At 42.6% G+C, this 27,002-nt stretch overlaps 1 protein-coding gene across 1 annotated transcript in view; it reads right to left on the bottom strand.

Moving 5' to 3' along the window:
* Window positions 1-474: 474 nt before the first annotated feature.
* Window positions 475-27,002, bottom strand: part of LOC148013713 (nicotinamide/nicotinic acid mononucleotide adenylyltransferase-like) — a 46,829-nt gene continuing 20,301 nt past the window's right edge. The window contains exons 2-9 of the mRNA XM_087668507.1: window positions 25,926-26,005; window positions 12,779-12,864; window positions 3,942-4,025; window positions 3,742-3,826; window positions 3,521-3,600; window positions 3,152-3,253; window positions 2,843-2,898; window positions 475-1,040 (exon numbers count right to left, since the gene is read on the bottom strand). Coding sequence (XP_087524633.1) covers window positions 938-1,040; window positions 2,843-2,898; window positions 3,152-3,253; window positions 3,521-3,600; window positions 3,742-3,826; window positions 3,942-4,025; window positions 12,779-12,864; window positions 25,926-26,005 — 676 coding nt within the window. The 3' untranslated portion in view covers window positions 475-937. The remainder of the gene's footprint in view (window positions 1,041-2,842; window positions 2,899-3,151; window positions 3,254-3,520; window positions 3,601-3,741; window positions 3,827-3,941; window positions 4,026-12,778; window positions 12,865-25,925; window positions 26,006-27,002) is intronic.

The raw sequence follows: 27,002 nt of genomic DNA, 5'->3' as shown, positions 1-27,002 counted from the left end.
CATACATTGATTGACAAATTAAAGCACATGAGAATTTTTGCCAAATGTAGAGAAGGTGATTACGAAGAACGAATTGTAGTAGATAGAGCTTCTAATTACATTATGAAGAATAGTTGCTTCAACTTCAGTACACACCCTCCTACAAAATAAGTAGACTTGAGCAATCAAATAAAAAAATTCATGTTGAAAATATTGGTAGTAGATAGCCATTGCAAACATGTATTGGATCTTGAATGTTCTATTTAGACAAAGAGCTTCAAACTCTACCAATCTTCATCCACGAGCTCAAAAAAAACTAGCGATAATTATGAACCCAAAGACTCTTAAGGATAAGATTAAACTTGTTGCTATTCGCTAAGATCCTCATATCCAAAGTTGTACTCTTTGTGGAATACTTCAATCATTCTATCAAGAAGATAGCAAAAACTCTAATATTTCAAAAATTTGGATTGTAGACTTTTGAAACATAACACCCTTTAAAACAAACGCAATGGCCTAGCCTTGGCAAGCCATAAAAATTGATCTACATTCATTATGATGTGACAAAATATTTCCACCAATCAAACTCTTTGCAAGAGATGGGAGAGATTGTAGGGCAACAATAAGCGGAAGAGGGGAGATGCTTTTACGTGGACATGGGGTGCTTGCGATTTCTTTCATTGAGCACCACACATGGTTTGGATAATTACCCACTAGATTGGTTTCTTCACTGAACTATTGTATCCAATGATACATACATAGTAGCCCCTCATAGGGCTTTTTGTACTTTGTATCTTTTCTGTCTATCATTAACAAAACTTCTCTCCTTTTAAAGAAAAATAGTGATTGTGCTTGGTTGTAGAGTACTATGATTACACGAATTGTTTCTTTGCTAGGTATATAACATGTAAGTGCTGCCATCCTCTTTTATAATTGCTTTGAATGTATCTGCTACATGTTAACCTTGGGCATTCATGTTGTACAAGTTGTTTTCGCGAATATACTGGATAACATTGGGTGGAGTCAAGTGCTCTATGGACATACCTTTACCCAAGTTCTCCCTGTCCAAGACATGTACAAGTGCATTTAAATTGAAACTTAGCACAAAAAGTGAACTCTACATGCAACTTAAGGACATTTGCAAGAGTAAGCAAATATTGAACAATGCATGTCTAAGTAGCATAATTCCACGCTAAAGCAAAGAAAAACCCACTTCATTGTGGACATGTGTACCTACCCTTGAAAAAAGACAAAACCAATGAGATGGAGTACCACATTGACTTTTAAAAAACCTTTGGGTTTTGCTACCCCAATCATGATAGATCCCTTTCAAAAAGTATTAACACATATAGTTGTTTGTATACAAAATGGCTATGCCTAATACAATTATTTCTGTATTTATGGCCATTTTTCTTTAAAAACAAAAGCCATCATTTGAAAAGGCTTATCATTTCTTTGGTCGTTTTGCATAGATTGATAGTTCCACTTTTTCATCCCTTCTTAGCATTATACACCAAATTCTTTGCACCTTTAGGCAATTGCACATCCTTCATATTACAAAGTAATAGAAAGACTGTTGTGAATTCCTACATGTTTTACTTTTTCTCTCGTATTTTCCCACATAGTCGTGTACCATGGATACTTCCATGGGTCGAACCCCTACATGTTGGAGCTAGAGCATTGGGTAGTGGATATAATATAGTAAAAGGACTTGTTTATCAATCGTGGATACTTCCATGGGTCCAAATTATTGGAGCTAAAGCTAGAAGCAGATCCATTATGACTGGAAGCTTATCAATTTGGTACAAAAGAAAGGTGATTTAATTCATGTTTCGAATCACACCACCCTTGTGATAAATAGAAGCTTCTCTGTGTTTTTCCTAGTCAATAAAATATGCAATAAGGCGTTTGCTAGAATTGTCAAAGTTTAATGAATGGGAATACAATTTGTTTGATGTTGATGCTCCAGGCTGTTACAAACTGGCACAAGAAACTGCAAGGGGTCCTACAAGCCTAGTTGCACATGAGGTTTGAGGAACAGTTGAGGAGCTCAAGATTGACCAGGTTTATCATACAAGTTTAATTGCATAGATTAGTTGTGCTACAAATCAGATTGTAGAGAAGTGAAGGCATAAAACCTAAGGCACATAGGCTGAAATGCCACCTAAGAGAGTTCAAAATCAGGGGAAAGCATAGCTGGTTTTGGACTGAAAATGATACTCAAATTTTGAGGTGATGTCTTGTTAAGCTCAAAAAGTTTGACCCTAGGGCCAATGCCAGGTCACCATGTCCCTTCTTCCATTCAGTTATTAAGGAAGAATTCAATTCGCAATGTATTCGTTTGTTTGTATTGATTATGCAAGAGTTCTTATATTAGATGGCATAACTGATCATCTGGTTAAGAAAGATCCTTGGCAGTCATTAGGCATCAGCCACTCAACTGAAGGGAAGAGGGGTTTCAGTTAAAGTTTTGTGGAAATCTCATATAGTGCATGTTGTTCAAGGGGATAGTCTTTTTATACTGTGTACGGCTGTGTTGGTCCCATGAAAAAAAATGACAGCTAGTCCCCCAAATGAAAGCTTAAAATCCAATCACTCTGTACAGTCTCAAGCATACATTCATAACCCCTAAGAGAAGTCCAGAGGGCTCTCTGATGGGTGAAACCAGTCCAACAATGATTCATGGAAAGGAGGGTTGTAACTTATCACAAATGTGCTGCTCGTTTTCATTCGAAACTTTGAAATTGAAATCAAAAGAACTACAGTACTCTAAGGTAAAATATAAACAAGGTAACTTGAACACAAATCACAAACTGCAGTAATGGACATTCTCGGATGAAAACTCAACATAATTGATTCTTACCTTGTCATTGTAGAGCTGATATCACAGTTGAAATCATCAATTACAATGATGTTTCCCTGGAACAATAATTGAAAATAATAAGCTGCTCATATTTGCTGTATTGGTGAAACGGTTCAAGCATCAATAAGAATGTTTCTAAGTAAGCTTCTCCACTTCTAAGATAATGCTCAACACTGGAACAAACTCTCCTAACAAAGTACTTCCTCTTTAGCATTCATGGCACGTAGTCTTTTAGTTAGGTGAAGCCAAATGAGAGCTTTGTTCACACTTCTGCTTATCTGCAAGTATTGCACAAGTTTGAAAATATACCTGATATTTTGCAATCATGTCACTTTCCATAATAATTTTTCTCAAATCTTTTTGCCCTCTACTAATACAGACAATGCCATGGTCCCGAAGAATATTTTCCATCTGCATATAAATAAAGTCTTTGATCATTAGCATTCTAAGCGAGATCACATTGGCATTGTTGTCATAACAACTTTTGATCAGTCTGTTCTCACAACAAAAAATATGCACAATAAAGATTCGATAATCAAGATGAGTACATCCTGAGAATTCTAAGACGGCCATTTGTAAAGTACTTGTGAATGTCTGTTTTTCTATCACCTCTTTGGAGTTGTGGGTGAAACTTGTACAAAGAGAGTGCACGAGATTCTATGTGATTAAGCTTGATACCTGTTCTGGAACCCAAACACCTGGTATAGTGAAGGATTCTAGTAGGTCTGCACCACAGAGAAGCATGACCCGCAACATACCTATAAAAACAGACAGGCATTCCCAGATGACCTTTACATCAAGATTGATACTAAGAAATTCAGAACACATCTCTAATGCACATCTTTCAAGCACTTAATTCATGAAGCTCTGATCAATTCAGCCAAAGCCAAGACTTTTACCATCCTTCATAGACTCATTGAGGCAAAGTTCATCTTTTATATGAGCTAATACATTTATTGTCCGTTGAAAACTTGGCTGCAAAGCCTGCAGTAGTCACAAGTTTTTCAACAGCCATTTAGCAGCTCCATGCAAAAATGGTGGTCAATAGAGAAAAATCTGGGTTACAAGAGAATTGAGCAGAAGAACAAGATGTGCATACCTCCCAAGGATCTACCCTGATAAATGGTGTCTCTTCAACAGCAAGCTGGCACATCCTCAACCTGTGCTCTGCAGAAACTAGGCCCTGCATAGAAAAGCATCACACATCTAGTAACATATTCTTTTTCCAAGAAAAGGAACATAATCAAAACACCTCAGCAAAAAAACACACAACAGTTTTTAGCCTTGTGGTATGCAGCAGCCTGACTAGAGACCTCACTTCAGCAAGGTATTCAGGTTGCCACATTAGGATTGACATCATCTTGGAGGAGCACTTTACGCTACATCTCTTGAGTTTATAGAGCAGAGCTCGATTCTCTCTACAGGAATGGTGATAAGGCCAACCAAGTTCCTTGTGTAACCATGTGGTTGAAGTTTGAACTTATGTTGGGGCTTTTGCTAGATCTTCCACTGGCCAGATAAAGCAATTCATTAGGAACTTCATTTGGTCAAGCAAAGGTCAAAGTCCCACAATGCCTCTTCCACAGGAGTCTTGGAAGAAACCACTTAAAAATTGGAGATCAGTCATGGTTGGGAGGCCCTATATACAGAGAGTTGGAAAGAGGTTTTGAGGTCAGATTTAGCAGCAATTGTTATTCGAGTTCAATTTCTTTGCCTGCATCAGACAATCTTGGGTTCAGTTGAAGAGAGGAAGATATTAAAGAATCCCATTAGATACAAAGTGCATTTTGGGCTAAAGATTCCCCTTGCATGAAGGGGGTTTTCTTCAGAGATAGCACAGATATTTGGAGAGAGGTGGTCTTTAATGGGGTGCACTATGGACTTTCAAAGATAGACTGCAAGGTCTCAAGGGGGACAGATTAGAATAAAAATAGTTGCTAAGGCTATTACAATGGAGGACTGAAGGATAGGGAAAGAGTAAAACACACACCCAGACATGGATAGGTTGCTTTAGAGGGGGCGTCTTGCTTATGGCTGTAGCCTGCAGCAAGAGTAGATCTTTCACCCATTCTGTCAGACAGGATGGCAAGCTTTGGAGAGAGGAGACTGACATGCATGAGCATTGATAGTATGGCATCTCATAAGATTAGAATGATAGCACATTTATATATCGCCTCATAATATTAGAGTTATAGCACATTGTGGCAAGAGGTGGATGGTACATAGATCAATTCCACAAAGGGGGGGAGGAAGAAAATGTCCTAGCCCCTACCATAGGAGGGTACTTTAGAGATTGGATTGAGACTTAGGTCAGCAGGTCTAGACTCTAGAAGAAACCATTCTTGGTTGAATTGAGACTTAGGTCAGAAGGTCTAGACTCTAGAAGAACCTTTCTTTTGGAACTGCCAATGTCCCCTTCTTAGACTATTTGCATGTTTCTTTTTGTAGCGGCTGGAGACCTGGGATGAAAAAATCATAATTTCATCAGCAAATATGCAGACCATGTAGTTCCTGATAAGGCATGGGAGAGTTTAGCAAGTGGAGAGCAAGGTACAGGTTGCCTTTGGCAGGTTTTGGAGCATGAACTCCTTCTATTCTGATTTTAGTGAAAAAGGGAAGCTCTGCCGAGAGTTTTTTGGTGAAAAAATGCACACAATGTGAGAAAAAAGCAGGCATGGGATCCATGCGCTGGGAGTAAGATTGTGAAGATTTTGGCATGTAGAAACCCATCAATACAGGTTGGCCTACTAGTAAGACCAGCTCAGAATCAGATAGAACCGTTTCCAGTTTTCTTGCTTGTCTCGATCTCTTTGTCTCTCTATTGCAATCTGCTCCAAAGCAGAGGACCTGCTTATACTAAACAAGATGAGCCACTACATGGTAAGTCTGAGGCCCAATTTTTGTCAAGCTTAATATTGCAAATTTTTAGTATTCACTGGTTGAATTCATATCTTCGCTTTTATCTATGGGAGCTATCTTTCTCAAGACATGGCTTTGATTCTTTCATTCATTATCCATACTGGAATTGAGATCATCTGTTATGAAACATTGAATTGGATTTATTTACAACTTGAATCTATTGAAGAAGCCCAGGTGTTCCTGATAAGGGATGGGAGAGTTTAACGAGTGGAGAGCAAGCTACAGGTTGCCTTTGGCAGGTTTTGGAGCATGAACTCCTGCTATTATGATTTTAGTGAAAAAAGGAAGCTTTGCCGACAGTTTTTTGGTGAAAAAATGCACACAATGTGAGAAAAAAGTAGACATGGGATCCCTAGGCTAAGAGTAAGATTGTGAAGATTTCGGTATGTAGAAACCTATCAATACAGGTTGCCCTACCGGTAAGACCAGCTCAGAATCAGATAGAACCGTTTCCAGTTTTCTTGCTTGTCTCGATTCTCTTTGTCTCTCTGTTACTATCTGCTCCAAAGCAGAGGACCTGCTTAGACTAAACAAGATGAGCCACAACCCGGTAAGGCTGAGACCCAATTTTTGTCAAGCTTAATATTGCAAATTTTTAGTATTCACTGGTTGAATTCATATCTTCGCTTTCATCTATGGGAGCTATATTTCTCAAGACATGGGTTTGATTCTTTCATTCATTATCCATACTGGAATTGAGATCATCTGTTATGAAACATTAAATTGGATTTATCTACAACTTGAATCTATCGAATAAGCCCAGGTGTTGCTTCAAGTTACCAACAATTTGACAAGAGTACAGGTGCATGTAGATGTTGACAGCATACCTACCAATGTGAGTTGTTAGGTGTAGAAGAACTTGCATTTGTGACTGTAAGAGACAACATGATGCATTGAGATGGAAGCCTCTATATGTGAAGGTACATTTTGAAGCACAATTTGAAGATATCAAATGCATATACCTTGAGATACCTTATAAGATGCCTAAGAATTTGTTGGGAATAAAGGGCCATCTTGCCTTTTATATGTGCACGGGTGTGAACACACCCTTAGCACATTGTACTTTCATACATATATCTATCTAAAACCTAAAGTGGTACTCTTGTCATTGTACCGAAAAACGTGTTCTCTACTCTGCTCACTCGCACTCTCTCTATCTCTCTCATTGCGCGTAAGGTCTATCTACCTCGATCTCCGTGCCTAACCTTGCCCTACAAACTGGTATCAGAGCTGGCAAGAGGCAGTCAACAGAAGCAACGGGCAAGGTTGCAAACAGGCTCGTGTGTTGCAGGAGTCCGACGAGCAGCAGATGACAGTTTGCAGTCGTCACTGCAGGGCACACGACAAGTCGTGGATGCTGGAGAGTAGGCAACTGTTACTGCAGGCATAGCGGGCGATCAGCAGTAGCTGATGGCGACTGCAAACTGGTGACGGGCGCGACAACTGCACGGCGACAGGCGACAGGCGATAGCGTGGCAGGCGGAGACTAGTGGGTGCAACGTCTGCAAGGAACAGCGACTGCACAACGGGCAACGGGGGCGACCAGTTGACGCGGCGTGAGGGACCAATGAACAGGTGTCGTGTCTAGCGGGCGTCACAGCGCACGATTGACGGGTCCGTTGACCCGTCAAATTTTTTTTCCAAAATTCAACCTTTTTTTTTCTGATAATTGCTTCACCCACTGATGGGGTTCCACGCGCGTAAGCACAAGATTTTAGATCTGTGCAAAATCGGCTCAGAAATTTGGGGCTTTTCTCGAATCTGGGGATCTCAACACAGAATTGGACAATCTGACTCAGAAATTGCAAAGTCAGTGCACATTTGCCCGGGAATTTTGGGGCTTTTCACATTTTAGTGAAATCCTTTCAATTTCACTGAAATTAGTGCATGCAGGACTTGAAAATTTTGGGGATTTGTCCACATTTCATGCGAGCAAGATGCAACAGTGATACTTATCTGAGAAATTGCAGGAATTTGTGACATTTTGTCCCCGACATTTGGGGCTTTTCATGTACATGCACAAATTGGGCTGAAATTGACCCAATTTCTCGACATTGAGGCACACTGGAACCTGTGCAATTTGGAGCTTTTGCGATTTGGGCAAAATTTGTGCAGCATTTGGCCATTTTATGTACATGCAGGTTGAATTCCGCGCATTTTGGACATCAACACTTGGTGAAATTTGGGAGTTTTGCTGAAATTGCTTTATTTTCGCAAAATTAGACAGTCCTATGCATGACAGAGGAAATGCAGATATGTGTTTGATCCTTTTGAGCACAAAATTTTGGGGCTTTTGACCGTTTGTGTCGAATTTTATGCCCGTGGGTACACGTACAACAGAAATTGCAGCTGAAATTTTGGGATTTCTCATGTAATGTGATGCACATGCCCTTTGGAACAGCTGTAATCAGTTGGATAATGCTGTAGCACTTGGTTTGGTGCTTCTGAAAACTAAATTACAGATCTGAAATCTGTACTTCTGCGTGGTCATTTATTGCTGATTGGTACTTGTTTGTACCTTGGTCACTAGGGTGACAATTTGGGCCTGCATTTACTGGTTTTTTTGTCACATTTGAGCTGAAAACCATGGCTCACAGCAATGACAGCAGTAATTTGATGCATATAAAGAAGCTTGAAGGCCCACATAATTTTGCAGTATGGCAAAAACAGTGCTACAATATCCTGTTACAAAAGAAGCAGGCAAAGCCGATCAAAACTAAAGGGGCAAAGCTTGCGGACATGGATCAAGACGATTGGCATGAGTTGAATGAGCTTGCACGCTCAACTATAGAGCTATCGATTTCTTATGCCTTGCTCTTCAACATTGAAGGTTTGGATTCTATATATGCTATATGGACTAGACTGGAAGAACTGTATGCACAAAAGAGTGCTACAAGTAAAGTGTATTGGCTGAAAAAGCTTATGGATTTGCCTATGAAAGAAGGTATAGCAATGTCTACTCACTTGAGTGAGTTGAACTCCATTTGCAGCCAGCTGGTTGCCTTGAAGTTCATGATTGATGAGGAATTTAAGGCTACTTTCTTGCTTTGCACTCTACCAGAGAGTTGGGATACATTCAGGACTGCTATGAGCAATTCTAATGTGATCCTTTTGTATGCTGATATAGAGAGTGCTCTACTTATGGAAGAGATGAATCGGCAGAACAATGCATCCAGTAAGTCTTCCAGTGCTTTGCATACTAGGGACAGATCACAGCAAAAGGGCAAATATAATGGCAAGGGACACAGTAAATCACGTGGAAAAGATGTTGAATGCCATCATTGTGGCAAGAAGGGTCACTTTAAACGTGACTGCTACAAATGGAAGAAAGAGAAAGGAAAAGGCAAGAAGACAGATGACTGCAAGGAAAAGAAGGACAGTCAGCCTAAGAAAAGCAGTGTAAAAATTGAAGAGGTGAATGTAGTCACTCATGACAGTGACAGTGGGAGTGAAGTACTCTTTGTCTCTTCACATTTTGGTACACATGCTCTACTTGCAGATACAGATGATGATATGCATACCTGGATTCTTATTTCAGGTGCTTCCTTTCATGTCGCCCCTCATCGTGAGTGGTTTTTCGCATATACAGGGGGTCGACATGGTGTTGTCCATCTTGGGGACAACTATGCATGTGAGATTGCAGGTATTCGCAGTGTGCAGTTACAGTTTCAGCATGGCTATATCTTTACACTTCAACATGTACGGCATATACCTCAGCTCAAGAAGAGCTTGATTAGCACAAGGCAGCTAGATGATGATGGTTTTCATACCACCTTTGGTGATGGAAAATGGAAGATCTGTAAGGGATCCAAGTTATTGCCAGAGGTTGCAAGAGTGATACATTGTATCCACTTCATATATCTAGTGTGCATACCATGTTGTTGCCGTGACCGAGCAGCTAAGTGTTTCTTTGTGGCATGGCCGGTTGGAACACATGAGTCAAAAAGGAATGAAAGTGCTTTCTCGTTTGGGTTACTTGCCTTGTCTTCGTTATGCTGATTTTGAGCACTGTGATCATTGTATTTATGGCAAACATGCACAGACTTCTCACAAAAAGTCTCTTTCTTTGAATCTTCTCCTCTAGAAATAGTACATTCGGATGTATCTCAAATGCCAGGATTGTCTTTAGGGGGGAAGAAATATTTTGTCACCTTTGTCGATGATGCTACACGGAAAGTATGGGTTTACCCTATTCGTAGCAAGGATGAGGTGCTTGTCAAGTTTAAAAAATTCTTAGCATTGGCTGAAAATCAGACAGATAAGACACCTAAGTGTCTTCCCTCTGACAATGGTGGGAAATATGTGTCCAAAGCCTTTCAGGCATTTTGTGACAGTAAAGGGATAAAGAGGGAGCTCACTGCCCCTCATAATCCACCCCAAAATGTAGTTGCAGAGCGTATGAATCGGACCATACAGGATAAGGTCCGTACAATGTTGTCTCATGCTGCATTACCCCATGGTTTTTGGGCAGAGGCTATTATGACAGCCGTTCACTTGATTAATCGATCACCAAACAGGTCTTTGGGGGGGGGGGGAGGGGAGGGGTTCTCCAAGAAGCGTGATTGGACAAGCCACCTTCCTATGCTCATCTGAAAGTGTTTGGCTGTGAGGCTTTTGTGCCCATTCGTAAAGAAAAACGTAGCAAACTTGAGCTAAAGTCCTGTAAATGCATTTTCCTAAGATATGGTGACGAGGGTGAAATGGGATATAAATTGTGGGATCCCGAGAAAAGGAAAATAGTACGCAGCAATGACGTTATCTTCCGGGAAGATCGCATGCACAAACAGTCCGAAAAGACTGAGGAGGTCCGTAGAGTTGTACTCCGGGAAGAAATACCTTTTGGACAGCAAAATGTGCCCGTTGTACAACAGCAAATACCAGTTGTAAATGAACCTGTAAATGCAGCAAAATGATGCTCTAAATGATCAGCCAGCTATTGCCCATGAAAATGAGCCATTACATGTGCAGGAACAGCCAGGACAGCAAGCTGTTAATGCTGATTTGCAGGCTGAAATGCCAGGACAGCATGCTGAAAATGGAAATTTGCAAGAACAGCCAACAAGCAATGACCATTGGGTTAGAAGATCGTCTAGGGCTACTAGACAACATGACAGATTTGTTCCTGGTGCAATTAATGTGGCTGAGTATGTCATGTTGACAAACTGTGGTGAACCGTCTTGCTTCAAGGAAGCAATGGACAGACAGGACAGCAAGAAATGGTATAAAGCCATGCTGTCAGAGATGGAAGTCAAGATGACTACATTGAGAACCATTTTGGGCTTGGTTGCAGTTGAGGATATGGAGCTCATACAGATGGATGAAAAGACTGTGTTTTTACATGGTGATCCGCATGAAGACATGTATATGCAGTAGCCTGAAGGGTTTGTTGAACAAGGGAAAGCAAAAATGGTATGTAAACTCAAAAGGAGTTTGTATGGGCTGAAACAAGCACCAAGAGAATGGCATCATAAGTTTGATACATTCATGCAGTCCCAAGGCTTTCATAGAAGTCAAGTGGATCACTGCTTGTACACCAAGAAGGCAGCAGATGGTAGCCTGATTATCTTGGTTTTGTATGTTGATGACATACTGATTGCTGGCAAGGATACTCATGCCTTGGATTCATTGAAGCAAAGTCTTCATGGCAGCTTTGACATGAAGGATCTGGGTGATACAAATCACATTCTTGGCATGCGAATACTCAAAGATAGATCTAAAGAATTACTCTATCTATCTCAGCAGGAGTATATCTCCAAATTTTTGCAACGTTTCAATATGGAGTGGAGGAAAACAATTGGGGTTCCATTGCCTCCATATGTGAAACTCAGTGCAGAGGACAGCCCTACATCTGATGATGAGAAGGCTAAAATGGCCAAGATACCATATGCTTCAGCTGTTGGCAGTTTAATGTATGCTATGGTTGCTACACGTCCTGACATTGCTTTTGCAGTGGGAATGGTTAGCAGATACATGGCAACCGCTGGCAAGAAGCATTGGGAGGCAGTGAAAGGTATTATGAGATACCTCAAAGGCACAAAGAGGTTGTGCATCTGCTTTGGAAAGCAGAAGGCATCTATTGTTGGCTTTACGGATGCAGACTATGCTGGTCATGCGGATTGCAGGAAATCCACTTCTGGATATGTGTTTACTTTCACAAGAGGAGCAGTCTCTTGGATCTCTAGGCTACAAAAGTGTGTTGCATTGTGTACTACAGAGGCAGAGTATGTAGCTGCCACTGAGACATGCAAAGAGGCTTTATGGCTTTCACGTCTAGTGGGAGAGCTTGGCATCACAGAGGTACCTATTCTCCATTGTGATAGTCAGAGTGCTATCATGCTAGCACGGAATCCTGTCTTTCATACAAAGACAAAGCACATACAGGTGAAGTACCACTTCATTAGAGATGTACTTGACAGCAAGAGCATTGAGCTTGTCAAAGTGCATACAGATGATAATCCTGCAGACCTTCTCAAGAAGGGTCTTCCAGCAGAGCGGTTTGCTCATTGCCGACAGATGATGGGAATTGGATAGATATATTTATTTCAGCTTTGTACATACTTAGACTTAGCTGATTCTTTTCTCCTCTTAAGGCACATTGCCTTTAGGTGAGAGGTTGTTGGGAATAAAGGGCCATCATGCCTTTTATATGTGCACGGGTGTGAACATACCCTTAGCACATTGTACTTTCATACATATATCTATCTAAAGCCTAAAGTGGTACTCTTGTCATTGTACCGAAAAACGTGTTCACTCTCTACTCTGCTCACTCGCACTCTCTCTGTCTCTCTCACTACGTGTAAGGTCTGTCTACCTCGATCTCCATGCCTAACCTTGCCCTATAGAATTGTGTAGGACATTGGCAATCGTTCACCAAAACAACTACCTGATTTGCCATAACCCTCATTTATTGAAGACATATAACCATCCAAGAAATGAGATCCACAATATATATTTCAGATCTAGAATAAGAGTGTACAATAATCATAGCTCCAAAAACGTTTACCAAAAGTAACTTACTGGTTTGCCATAGCCATCATTTACAGGAGAGATATAAGCACCCAAGAAATAAAATCCATGAGAGATAACAGCATCTCTTCCTAGCTCTGGAAAAAAGCAAGATTCAACAAGATTAGTAATTTTGGATAATTGCTTACTTTAAGCTTGATTGTTTACTTTTGAAAGCAGAGTATGAAGATCTTATAAGTTAGTGGTTCATGGACAAGTCATAGTTACCTCCGTACATGATACGATATTGATTGTACCGCATGATTCGTACCAAAAAATGGGCTATTTCTAGCCACCACGTCTCCCCGCATTCTACCTACATGGCCCTTTTTTTTGGGGGGGGGGGGGGGGGGGGGGGGGGATACGTTATCTCACCCCCTTTTTCAACTATACACTCTCCCCCCCCCCCAAACCCCAGCCCTCCTTGGATTCCATCCAGCTGGCAGCCCTCTTTGACTGTTGACCCCTCTTTCACAATTTGACCCTTCTCTCATCTATAAAAGGTGCTCCTCTCCTCCATGCTTCCACACCAATTCAGCAAGCATTTGCCATTCTCATCTCCCTCTCTTGGATCTTGAATTAATTTGTGATTTGCCATTCTCATCTCCCATCCCCTCTTTCCCGCACCCTATCAAAGCATTTGCCATTCTCATCTCCCATCCCCTCTCTCTCACTCTTGCTCTTTCAACTTTACCCCAACCCTCTCCCTCTCTTTCAACTTCAAGTTTCAAGAGTCAAGACTCAAGCATCTCACTCTCCCCCTCTCTCTCACTCTCCCCCGAGCTTCTCCATCCGTCATCGGCACCATGACTCATGAGAAGCATGAGGCCTTCAATTTACATGCAATCCATGTGGAGAGGGACACAAAGAAGTCCAACTCCCATCATTGGACATGCAAGTATTACGAGAAGCGCTATACAAGTGGTGCAACCCGACTCCTCCAATATCTTTCCAAGACTTTGGGGGGGGAGGTTTCTCTATGCAAGGAGATCCCTCAAAACATCGCGGATGAGATTCTCGCCAAGATGAGAGGGGGATCCACAAGAGGAGGAGAAAGTGGCTTATCAGTTCCAACTCCTATGCCTACTAATGAGGAAGCATCAAATGTGAGTGTATCTTCAACCGATGCGGGAGAGGCCTCTACCATTGGTGATAGGGGCTCCACATCCGCATCCGGCTCTGGTAAAAGACAAAGAGTGGAGGCTCATGCGGCACCGAAGAGACAATCCTCTCTCTAAAGCTCCCGGTCATGTGCATGGATCAATTCCCTTTCATAGAGAAAGGCAACAACTTGCGGACATTGAAATTGCACATGCGATGATTTAGTGCAATCTTGCATTCACATTCTTTGCCTCACCCCTTAAAAGTCTGAGTAACATCAGTTGGGGTGGAAGCAGTGGAGCCAAACAGGATTCTTGATGTACATCGCACTACACCATAGACACTAAAGGAACTTCCTTTGCGTCTTGTTGCTGAGAGGTAAGATGGGGCTCTCCCTCCAGCCTAGGGTTATGCAAATCCATTTGCCCATTTTGCCCAAGAGGTCCAAAAGGAGACATTTGCCACTGCTGAGACAAGACTTGAATATCATACACTTGCATAGGCACATCTACCTCAGAACCCACTTGATGTTGCAGTGCCTCAAGATCAGAAATGCAAGTTACCTAACTGGCCCCACCTAAAACAATGCCCAACAAACGCTCCTCGTTTCACCAAGGGCTACAAACCAGGAGCCTCAAAACATATTTTGGTGGAACGAAGTTTGCCTTTGTCCCACAGCAGGCAAGCTCTATTTCTATTTTGGGATACCAAGCAAGGCTCCACCAAAAGCTGTCCCAAAGACCACAAGACTAGAGGAAGAGGCCACCAAAGTTGCAAAGGAAAGTTCACCACTTCCACCCAAATGTGACAGGCCTGCCTAAAAACATCTCGGAATTCCTCCATTGGCTGCCACAGAAGAACATGAACCAGTTGTCCATGCAAGAACAAAGGACTGAGTTGCATGATGTGAGCAGGAGCTTCCAAGGTGTGAAAGAGGACCTCAAAGAACCCCTTGGTCCCACCACAACTTTCCTCAACATGCGAAGTCTGTAGCTGTCCATTATTGGCATCATTATGCAAGCACATGCAGAAACAAGGCCTCTAGCAATGTCTCTATATGGGCAATGACAAGAGTTCCACCAGTGAAATAGGCTATGGTAGCCCTCTCATGGAAGGCTACAATTTATCGCAACATAATGTCTATCCCCAAAACTGAAACTGACACTGCATGTTTCTCCTACTGGCAAAAAAGTTGCTTTCCCTTTATTTGCACAAATATACCACTCATCAGACTATTAGCTTGAGTTGCATATGTTGGAACTTGTCATTTCTCTCGTATTGAGAAGGACAAGAACCTGGCCGATGGGCCTCTGGAATGTCGGAGTCCAAAGGATTAGCCACTAGCTGCCAGCACGTGCCTACTTCACCTCCTTATCCATCATCCTGAAAATCCTCAGCCCAGGGATCTACATCTGAATCCAAAGTGCCTTTCTATATACCAACATTGATGTGCTGGTTAAATACCTCTGTGTCAATACCATTGGAATTATGCAATTGCATTTCAACAATTAAACCCAACTTGTAACCTAGTGTGAGGTAGAAAATCAAGTATGCTGCTGTTTATAGTGAAAAGTATATAGGCACTGGGAAAGATGATCGGTAGGCGACTACGCCCCGTGCTTCCAGACATCATCCATGACACATAGACAGGCTTTGTCCAGGATAGGAGCATACTAGACAATGTATTTACCTTCTTTGAGGCGACAGAGTGGGCGCAGCACAGTGGGCAGAGGCTGGCCGTACTACTCTTGGACTTCGAGAAAGCTTATGACACGGTGGACTAGGACTTCCTAGAGGGCACCATGGTGAGGTTGGGATTCCCCTAGGTTTGGATTAGGAAGGTCTCCGCCCTGTACAGATCGGCTACCAACAGGGTTCTCATAGGCGGAAGGCGAGGGGAGGAGTTTCGGCTGGAGAGATCGATTCAACAGGGCTGCCCCCTGGCCCCATATCTCTTTCTACTCTTTGCAGAGGCAGTTTCTCACTTCCTCAGGTCACATATGAGCGGATTACGCGGCCTCCAACTTCCAATGAGAGAGGAGACTGAGTTGTTGGACTCAGAGTATGCAGATGACACAACACTCTACATAGAGGACGATGAGTTGATGTTGCAGAGAGTGAGGCTGGCTCTTGACGTGTTCTGTTCTGCAGCGGGACCAAAAATCAACTAGCGAAAGTCGGTTAGGTTCCTCACAGACCTAGACTCTAGCACGGAGTGGAACGTCCACCTGGGATTTAGATGGGTGAGCAGAGGGCAAACCGTTCGGTACCTAGGGTTCTAGGTGGGACTTGACATCACTCCTACCCAACAGTTTCTTCCTGTCCTTGATTCTATTCGAAGAAAACTGACCTACTAGATCACGGCTCGCCTCTCACTAGCCGGCCGAGCCCTGGTGATCAACCAAGCTAGCAACGGCCTGGTACATTGCCTCGTATTGGTGTTTCTCCTCATCATGCATAGTGCAGCTCCGCCGCCTAGTGCGGAACTTCCTTTGGTCAGGGTCAGATGGTTCTAGAGACTCCAGGGCTAAGGTGGCATGGGCAACCATCATACGGCATCGATCAGAGGGAGGTCTTGGGATCATAGACCCAGAGTATCAGAGTATGGCCCTCTTGGGCAAGCTAGTAGTCCGCGGCCTCACACCAAGAGGGCAAACCTGAAAGGTCCTATTGCAAGAGGGTCTTCAGGATTGTAGACCGAAGCTTGGCGGTGAGTGGAGGCCGTCCCTGAGATGGATCTTCACGTCAGCCCAAATCACCCCCCCCAGATCACCTTTCCTTCGCAGCTTACTCCACGTGTAGCAAGGCCTCCATAAGGCCCTAATCCAGAGCCCCCCCAGGCTGCTAGGAGGAGATAGACCATCAGCCAGTGATCTGGAACCCCAAGGTCAAAGATAGAGAAAGGGTACAGATCGACGAGCGCCCCCACATCCAGTGGGCTGGTTGGAAGGCTAGCTCGGCTCGTAACATCAGGACATGGCGGGAGGTGTACAGGATGATGGACGAGGAGGTGTTGCAACATGTATCAGGTTGCCAGAGAGGAGTGGAGTTAAGGAGAAGGGAGATGGACGCAGCAATACCTCTGGAGTGGCTTGCTCCCCCGATACGAGAGCCGATTAAGCCCGGGGAGGTATGGTCAGCTAGGTTTTCACCAGCAGGCATTCCCCTATAGGTGGCAGGTAAAGTGGGCGGCGCCCCACAGGGGACTTTCTTGGCAGTGCAGGAGGGGGGATGTTTGGCCCTTGACAGAGGACAACAAGATGAGGGGATAGCTGCCCTTTCATGGAGGAGGATTCGAGTGGTGGGCCTTCAGGGGAAGACATGGCGACTGGACCCCTATGTTTTCTGGAAGGAGCTCACGGAGTGGCGCCTTTGGATCTGGGAGGACAGACCACTTGATGAGCTGGAGTGGGACCTAGGAGAGTGGCTATGGCCAGCCATTGCGGTCACCAAGAAGCCACCCAAGTTCCTAGAGTACACTGCCAGGATTGGCAGACATGTACTGATGCACGAGGATATGGATTGGGCACCGTCACGCAGCAGGCACTAGGCGAAGCACAGCATCACGGAGCCTTTCCGACGGACCTTCTGGCGCTGCCTATGGTGCTAGAGGCCGAGGAGGGTGTCGTATTTCTTATGGCTAGTCGCACATGGAGGCTTGGCGGTGGGAAGTTGGCTTGCCCAGATGCAAAAGGAAGGAGGTTGTAAGCGTTATACACAGCGGCCTCTGGAAACCCCAAAGCACTGCCTTTGGTCGTGTGAGGAGGCGCAGCTTGTGTGGAGAGAAGCATGCCGCATCCTTCGCCGTAAAGCACCCAGCCTTGGATGTATCTCATGGGGAGCTTTCTGTTGACAGGCAGTCAGCCAGGGCCGTCACCTTCTATATGAGGCCAGGATGCAAGACACGATATTCATTATCGAGGCAGGGTCATGCACAGTGGTGGGTCTGGAGGCTCTACCCATCTGCCAAGTATTGGAGCCCACAGCAGACCGCTCAGAGGTATGGGAGATCATAGGGAGCCTTACTGGATGGCATATTTGGAAGGCGCGGTATCAGGAGGCTTTCGGCGGAGAGAGACTTTCAGCATAGGAGACATTAGTAGAGCTTCGGACCTCCATCATCCACTCCCTCCGTGGCCGATGGGATCAAGTGCAGGGTGAGTCCAAGGCTCGTCAAGAGCTCCGCTATCATTTCATGCGCACTTGGGACGGCCAGGACATATTCTTCGTGATGCAGGCAGGCAGCCCCAATTGGTGATATACCCCCCCCCCCCCCCCCCAATGGCTTCTTGCCCCCATCCCCCCCAGACCACCTTGAGAGGCTTGTATACATGATGTATTTGTGATTTTGCATCAGCTCCAGCTAGTCTGTTGAGCATGAGCACTCCGATGTAATCAATTTTTTTTAATAGTATAATCAGCCACATTTTACTTGCAAAAAAAAAAAGATAGTGTCTATATCCCATAAGCCAAACCCTAATTTGGGGGGACCCATCCATCTATAAGTAGATAAGCTCCCATCCACTCAACCTAATCTTGTTTTTGCAGCTTGCTCCATTCACGGAGGATATCTCAGTTTGAGCTGCTGCCCACTCTTGCCTATCATCAAGCACCTATTGTCCAGCCCCCTGCTGCTGTTGGAAACTGGTTTTCAATGCAATGTGCTGCTGTCCACCTATCAATTGCTGTCTACACCTCTTAGAACTTGTCACCTATTGCCATGTGTCAAATCTACTGCATTTTGAGTTATATGACCTCCTAGAGGCTGTATTTACCTGTCTGTTTCATGGCCTATGCTAGCATGTCATCCAGTTTGCTGCATTTTTTGCTGATTAGCTGCATCGACTATCTGCCACATCATCAACAACTGCTGCATTTACTATTGCTGTCCTGCACTGCTACCTGTCTATCTGTCATCATTGATCCCGCCATCACATAGCTGCATTTACTATTGCCAAACATTCTCGGAGACTGCCTGCTGCATTTCGGGATCTAAGAGAGTACTTCAGCTCGTACTTTGTCCCGGTTCCGAAAAGACGAGAGTTCAAGGTTCAGTATCCACCTTGCATAGTGTGTTTGCTGCATTGAGCATTGCATTATTCATCATTCAAATTTCTTTCATCTTTTGTGTTCATCATCTCTGTATTACCCTAACCTTAACTCTGTTTCTTTATCAATCTAAGTGTTTGTCATACGATTGTATTTGTATTCAGTGAGTGAGCATGAGCTAACTACTCAAGAAACCTATTCCCTTGATTGGAAAGCCCGTCTTCAAAAACAGGAACAACATAGGGAAGATGACATCAAACACTTCCACATCAACTCGGTCTCCAAAGCAAATTGTGTCGAGAATTGAGCAAGAGTGGGTTCCATAGCCTACCCTGCAAGATTCCAACATAGGTGGAGATACTTCTAACTACCCTAGAGAAGCTAGGCCATATCCTATTACCGATGAGGAGCTTAAGCTTATCATTGCTCATAGAGCAAATAAGATCAAATAGCTTGACAGAAGAATTGTACTTTGAGAACAACTACTCAATGAGAATATCTATAATTTTTTATCTTCAAATGTTGTGCATAGATCTGTTGATATTGTAGGGCCATCGAAACCTCCAACAAGGATGGACCCCCCTATTGGAGAAAGAGATATGGAGTATACTCCTTTCTTTTAGACTCGTCCTTCCACTCACATGCAAGGTACAAAAGTTTCAACTTATGTTCCTTCTTTTTGTTTTACTTTTGCTTCTTTGCAACATTTTGGTAAAAATCATCAGAAAGATAAAGTTCAATGTATTGACCAAAGAAAAGTTTCCCTAGAAGATTAATTCTTATATCTTAACATATGTAGAGGGGATTACAAGAAAAATTCACGTAACTCTTCTACTTTTCCTTCTTTGAATTATGCTTCCCAAAGTTAGAATGATTTTGGTGTTTTATCTTCATTACATTCTGCATCTTTATCTTCATTTCAATTTCCATCATTAAATCCACAAAATCAATTTAGAGCATCAATTTTAGAACCAACCAATCCCACCTAGTTTTTTCATTACATCTTCATTACTATCCACACTGTTTACATTCCCCTTTGGATACCCCACATAACTTTACACACCCCATCGAGGGGTTCTCCAAACATAGGTACAATCTTTAGGACCTCTAAACCTCTTGAGTAGTCCTCATGCACCTATGGGACAGGTTTGTCCTTACGCACCTTTGGAATATCCACAGCATAGGGTACATACACAAGCTTACCCACGTGTGGACCACTTGGTACGGAAGCTTACCAGTATGGCAATTCCTAGTGGATCATCTAGTTATTCCACTATGTCTCCACCGATAGTTGCACAAGGTTTGAGAGTCCCTATGCCTTCTTCACAAACACTTGTGAGCCCCTGTCAACCTATTCCTACCTAACCATCTTATCTTTCTCCCTATTCCTACTATCTCTCTTATTCTTTTTTTCAGACATTTCACAGTCCTTCGACTTGATCACCCAAGTATGCTTTTACTAATAAGACTTGTTTTAATGGGTCTACCTATAACACTGAGTCAAATCTAATGAGACATATTCTAACTTTTAATAACGCAAGATAGATTGAAGGCTCTGACCTTCATTCACAACAATGTGATGTAGCCTACTCTAGGGGAAAAATTATCCAAGCATTCGAAAGTGCACAAGGCAACCACTTTCTTAAAAGTTAATGCACTTTAGTGGTGGACAATCCTTTTGATGCAAGGCAAGGCACCAACAACTTGGGTGCATTTTAAACACATTTTATCTTCCCAACGGCTCACAAACACTCTTGAAGTAGATGTGACAAGAAGTTGGCACAAATTGGATGCAATATATTGTGCTAATTTGAAAGAGTATACAAACAAAGTTTGGGCAGATTTGCTGTCAATTAGCTCTTTCCATGAGGTCACAATGGTTGAGCAAACAAAGACCTACTACTGTGGTCTACTCAAAGAAATCTGCAACTGTTGCACTAACACAAAAGTGAACAACATGGCACAATTGGCTGAAAATGCAAATACACCTTATGCATTGATATCATGTGTGGTGTAGGAGCAATCTAGCTCCACTTGTGGGTGGGTTTTTCTCGTAGAATTTACTCTCAAGCTGAATTAAGTGTTTATTAAATGTGGTTTACTTCCCTTTGGGCTTCCAAAGGCTAGTTCCACTTGCTGTTGCTAGACATTCTCAAAGGTTGCCTGTCACACGAACATGAAATTTTGATATGCTTTAATCTTGCTAGTAACATTTGATTAAGTTACTAATGAAATGTGTAAGATTGCTTAGCACATGTTGCACATGGCAGTTATTTCATGGTAATAGGCCAAGGACCCCGTTTGGCCAACAAGTGCGAGTGGTAGTGATACTAGGGACTAGCATCAATTAATTAATTAATGTCAATCTAAGGGTCAATAGAGATTGGGAACCAATTCACGTTGCAAATGGCCTAGCCAATTTAATTATGAATTGGCACATTTAATTTTGGGCAGGATCAAAAGGGTTGAAATTAATTTTCAAGATTACTTAATTTTGAAAATTAATTAAAATGACACATTTTCTACTACAATCAGCCCATTTTTGATTGGTTGAACTGCATTCTTTCTGTTATTTTCTATCTGTTGGATAATGCTGAAAAATGGGTTTAAAAGATTGCCACTTGACAAAAATGTCCATGCAAACTGAGAAAACGTTTTTGGGGCTGGGTCTCAACCATTCAATTAGTTTATAGCATGGGATAGAGAGAGAGAGAGAGAGAGAGAGAGAGAGAGAGAGGGAGCTTTGGTCCATTTTCTCATTAGAAAATAGCAATTTGCTATAGAAGACAACCATCTGGGAGCCTCAATATGTAGGGGACAGCAAGGAGACACTTTCCAAGGGCTAGCAACAGCATTGCTAATTAGGTGACAGCATTTTGGAGGTGCCTAGCAATAGGTGACTACAATAAATGCAATGGAGCAAGCAACAAGTAGATTTTAGGGTTTTCTTGTGAAGAAAATCAGATATCTCTCTCATCTAGGCTTCAAAAGATCTCAACATTTCTTAGCCATTCCCAGCAGATCTCAGTCAGATTTGGTGGATAGCAAGAGGATTTATGCTGTAAATCCTAAATTTTTGCAAAAATTAGGGTTTAGCAGCCACCTTGAAATCCGTGCCAACAAGAAAAAGCACTGTACACTAAAATTAGCATCTAAAATTCATGGTATTAATATGAATTTCAAATGTCAACCCATCCATTGTAAATTGGGGAAAAATTTGGCCAATTGGTGGTTCCATTTACGTAAGTATTGGGTGAAATCAAGGAACAATTGACCCAAATTGGTTGTTGATTGTATGTATAGCAAGGGGCTTGGATTAGCAAGGGAGATTATGGAATCTCAACTTATATACTGTCCATTAGCAATCAAAGTTAAAGAAATACCGAAAGGGGTGCTTTGGGGCCAACCAAGTGTCTATTGTCAAAGATTGTTAAGGAAATGTGAGCATTTCAATTTATGCTCAGTTATTAATTGTTATAATTAAGTGCTTGATCAGGTTTTACCACCCAATCTAAAGAGGAAGGTTGGTTTCACTGCCTACTGCATTTTGGAATCCATCAGAGTACGACACACTCTTTAGCTCATACTCTCTGCTTGGTCCCTAAGACACAAGAGTTCAAGGTTCAGTATTCACCTTGCATAGTGTGTTTGCTCTATTGAGCATTGTATTTATTCATTATTCATATTTCTTTCAAATTCCATATTCATTGTCTCTATGTTTTCCTAACCCTAATTTTATTTCTTTATTAGTCTGAAAATGAGCATGGCTAGGCAATAGTTCTAGATGTTGTTTGGCTATGATGCCATATGTATTTCTAGTGGTTACTGATGCTTTTGTCTCATTGCGATGGAATTGAGGACAATAGTAATAATTCAAGGGGAAAGTCTATCATGGGGTCATGAATTGAGGACGACAGCAACTAATGCTTTTGTCTCATTGCGATGGAATTGAGGGCAATAGTAATGATTCAAGGGGAAAGTCTATCGTGGAGTCATGAATTTTCAGCTTATTTCATTGGGACAATTAAGTTGCGCACATGTGAGAAAAATGTGAGTCATGGCGCATAAAAGACGTAGCTTGGGCAATGGGGGACATTGGTAGAAGTTGTAATGGATAGGTGCCAGTAGGTAGTTTCAACACTTTCATGTTTGTAGGGATGAGGAATTTAAAATTTAGGCTGTGCACTTACCATTACTTAGGTGGGACCAAGTATTTTTGAAATTTCTCAATTAATTATTGGCCGGTAATTGAGTCTAGGGGCTGAGTTCTACATGGGCAGGTTTGCCATGCAACAAGACAAGATATGATGCAAGGCTAGCAGAAGCCATTCTTGAGCTAGCTAGGGCACTTGGGCAGCATCAAAGAGAGCAATTGCAGCAGCCCACAACAGAAATTACTGTTTTGACAGCAGGATAACACCTTAGGATAGAAGCAACCTGATCAGGAACTCCTTGGGCAGCAGGCAACCTCATGTGGCCATCTTTGGAACTGGCAATTGCACTTGAAGCATCAGGAAGGGCATGTGACTGCTGCTGCTAATTTTCTCACAGCCCAAAGGCCACATGAAGCTGGATTTCTGAACCTGAAGCATTTCAACATTGAAATTGCTGATTCAGACCTGACTTCAACAAAAATTAGGCTTCATATAACTGTCTTTGAATGTGTGCCAGAAAATCTCAATCATGCATGAAGGATTGTTGCTACTAATAGCAGATTTGAAGAGCTTTGGTCATCTGCAGCAAGGGTGACTAGGATGCAATTGTTGAAGATTCAACTTGCCCCCTAGCCATTTAGAAACAACGAGCAAATTGAGGATTAATGCTGCTGGTTGTTCTAGAATCTATAGAGCAAGTGGTTCCAAATTTGGTAGAGATAGTCCTCTGGTTTGCTAGGGGTTGGGCAAATTTTGGTTGAACCAACTTGGCTGTATTCGGAGTTCTTGGCTGAAGGAACTCAGATGTATTCTGAGTTCTCAGCCTGGTTCCCCATTCTCTCCGACCTCTCTCTCTCTCTCTCTCTCTCTCTCTCTCTCTCTTTTTTTCGTAAAAGGTAATTGTATTAATTACGAAAAAAGTACAAGATTACATGATTACACGAGTACAAGAGACACGAGGGCCGTAGGCCAACGTGTGGGAAATCCCCGGACTAGTATACTAAAAAGGCTACAGCAATCATGGCAAGGACCCAGAGGCAATTGCCAAATGCCAGGAATGCAAATCCTCCCGAGGGAGCAAGTCAGAGTGCCTGATGAGATCTAGCTGCCAATGCAAGAGCCCTTTAAGCCTTGCAATATGTCGCGGTACATTAGAGGCCGAATCAAAGAGAAAAGCATTTCGGGTGGTCCAAATGTGCCAGCATCCCCAGTATCTGAAAAAGGGAAATAAGATCTTCATATGTAACGGTGGCGGCGTGGGATACTTTGGGCGCACAAAAACCCAATCGAAAGGAGTCAGTGAGGACCCCACCACTGTGCGCCAGATTTGGGACAAGAAAGACCAGATATTCTTGGCGAGCGGGCAAGAAAGAAAACGATGTCGGGCCGATTCCGCCGTAGTGGTGCAGAAGAAACAATTGCCATTCGAGATTCGACGCTTGGAAAGGGCCGAGGCAAGAGGAAGACCACCAATCATTACCCGCCACAGAAAGACCTTGCATTTGAAAGGTGCCCTATTCTGCCATCCCTCCATCAGCGTTGCCTGCCACCATGACAGTGATTTCCGCAGGCCCCAAACAGTATTAGCTTTCACACCCAGCCATTGGTGATCTTTAATAAGAAGATGATACACCTGATTAGTAGAGGCCTTTTCCAGAGTCAACCGGCCTGCAAGGTCCCAGTCCTGCCAAGGGCGATCCATAGCCAGGGCAGGAAAGGGTTGCCTACCCTGAAGTTCCGACGAAAGCTTCCCCCATAAATCACGGTATCCGCGCGGGATCCTGAAAAGTCTCCTAGCAGTCCGAAACGATGCGAGGACATTGCGAGTAGCAAGGGTAGCATCCGCAATCGAAGTCACACCCAAACGGGCCATGCGGTTAAATCTTGGTCTGAGCTGATGTTTATCTTCCCATGAAAGTAATCTGGATACTGCCAACAATCTCTCTCTCTCTCTCTCTCTCTCTCTCTCTCTCTCTCTCTCTCTCTCTCTCTCTCATACAATCTAATTCTAGAATAAAGATTAAAGAAATACCGCAAGGGGTACCAAGATTTGGGGCCAATGGGTGTCGGCTGTCTTGTTTGATTGGTAACTGTTGATTTGCCCCATTCATTCATTCATTGCTTAATGTAATTACTTAAATCATGGATTTACCACCCTGCTGCACAAGGCTGGTCTCAGACTCTCAATAGATCATATGCGTTGAGTGATCAGTCAAGTCAGATATCTATGACTAGATGTCTCCCCAGCTGGAGTATGAGAAAAGAAAGAGCCATTTGAATAATGCATCCCAAGAGGGCCATAGTAAGTGGGAGATCACCCGCCAACATCCTCCAAACTCTCTCTTTTTTTTTTTCGTAATTCCAAAAACTCTCTCTCTCTCTCTCTCTCTCTCTCTCTCTCTCTCTCTCTCTCTCTCTCTCTGTGTGTGCCCCCCCCCCCCCCCAAAAGTGATGTATGGCCTAGCATAGACATTTGTATCATAGATATACTCTTACAAGAGTATGGCCTAACCTCTAGTTTCATAGGCTCGTCTTTCATCTTTTTAGTTGACAGATATAGTTCATTGTATATATTCATCTCGTTTCAGAGGCCACATTGGCCTTTGAGAGACATTAATATACTACTCTTTTTCTTCTTCTCTTTTCCATGATGGTGCAAGAAGCTCACAATGTTTAGGATGGGGCTTCAATAAGTTCTTGCTGATGGTTGTATGGCTTCTGGTTTGCTCTTTTAGATGTGCATATGGCTTTTGTATGTGAGGTTGATGGAAAATTGTACATCTCATAGCTTTTTAATATGATAACAATCTACACACACACACACACATAGAGAGAGAGAGAGAGGCATCACGTACCAAACATTTTCAAATGCATGTATGTTGGTGGATTGAAGCTACCTGCTGCAACCAAAGCTACTTGGACCACCTTGTGATGACTAAAAGCAAAGAAACCCATTCAAAAATATGGAACTGCAATTTGTAAATTTATCACAACAGTGACTTACAGGGAAAGATATAAAGCAATTTAAAAATAGAAAAATCACCTCGTGATGACTAAAAGCAAAGAAACCCATTCAAAAATGTGGAACTACAATTTGTAATTGCAACAGTGACTTACAAGGAAAGATATAAAGCAATTAGAAAATAGAAAAATAACCTCAAATATGAGCTTAAAAGTCCACATCCTATTAATGTTATAGCTATGAGAGCTCACCTTGTAGGCTCCATGACATTCCTATGAGAAATTTCCTCACATCTTTTAAACATCCTAACCCTTAGCTATACTATCTTGACATAACATTTGCCATTGGTAAAAAATGAAAACCATTTCGCTGAACATAAAAAAAAACTGAAATCATCATAAGCAATACAAGTTTCATTTGCATTTGGGAGGAATCACGAAGAGAAGAGGAGGAACAGAAACAACTTGAGTAGAACATCATACATGCAGCAAACCACTAACTCAGTGTTGTAGCCCACGAACAAGTGCTGCCAAACCTTTAGAAACATCATCTTGTTGAGCTCACAAATACATTGCAAGCTTAAATCATTCAATGAGCACTTTAAAACAGCCCCAAAACATGTTATTACCAAACTTTCCTAGAAAGTGTCTCTGTCTCATAATCTAAACCCTAATTTGGGAGGATCCACAAATCTATACATAAAAGGCTGCCCTTTCACTTAGTCAATCTTGTCTTGTGGATCATGTTGAGCTAAAAATTCATTACCCACTAAACCCTCAAGTGGAACAATAAAGAAATCTTCGTTGTCCACATATCCCTAAATGTGCAGCCAAAGCTTTCCAATAAGTGGTGTGACGGGCTCTGCATGACCCTTACATGCCATTCCAACTTTCCCCATGGGTCCCATCTCATTCTCTTTGATCTAGATGGGCTGCCATGTCTACAGAGATAAAGTTGGCCCATGCACCAT

This window comes from Lygodium microphyllum, chromosome 26 (genome assembly GCF_053477565.2).
Source record: "Lygodium microphyllum isolate KBCC chromosome 26, Lygodium_microphyllum_v1.1.10, whole genome shotgun sequence".
Lineage (NCBI taxonomy): Eukaryota > Viridiplantae > Streptophyta > Polypodiopsida > Schizaeales > Lygodiaceae > Lygodium > Lygodium microphyllum.
This window is presented reverse-complemented; position numbering and strand designations above follow the sequence as displayed.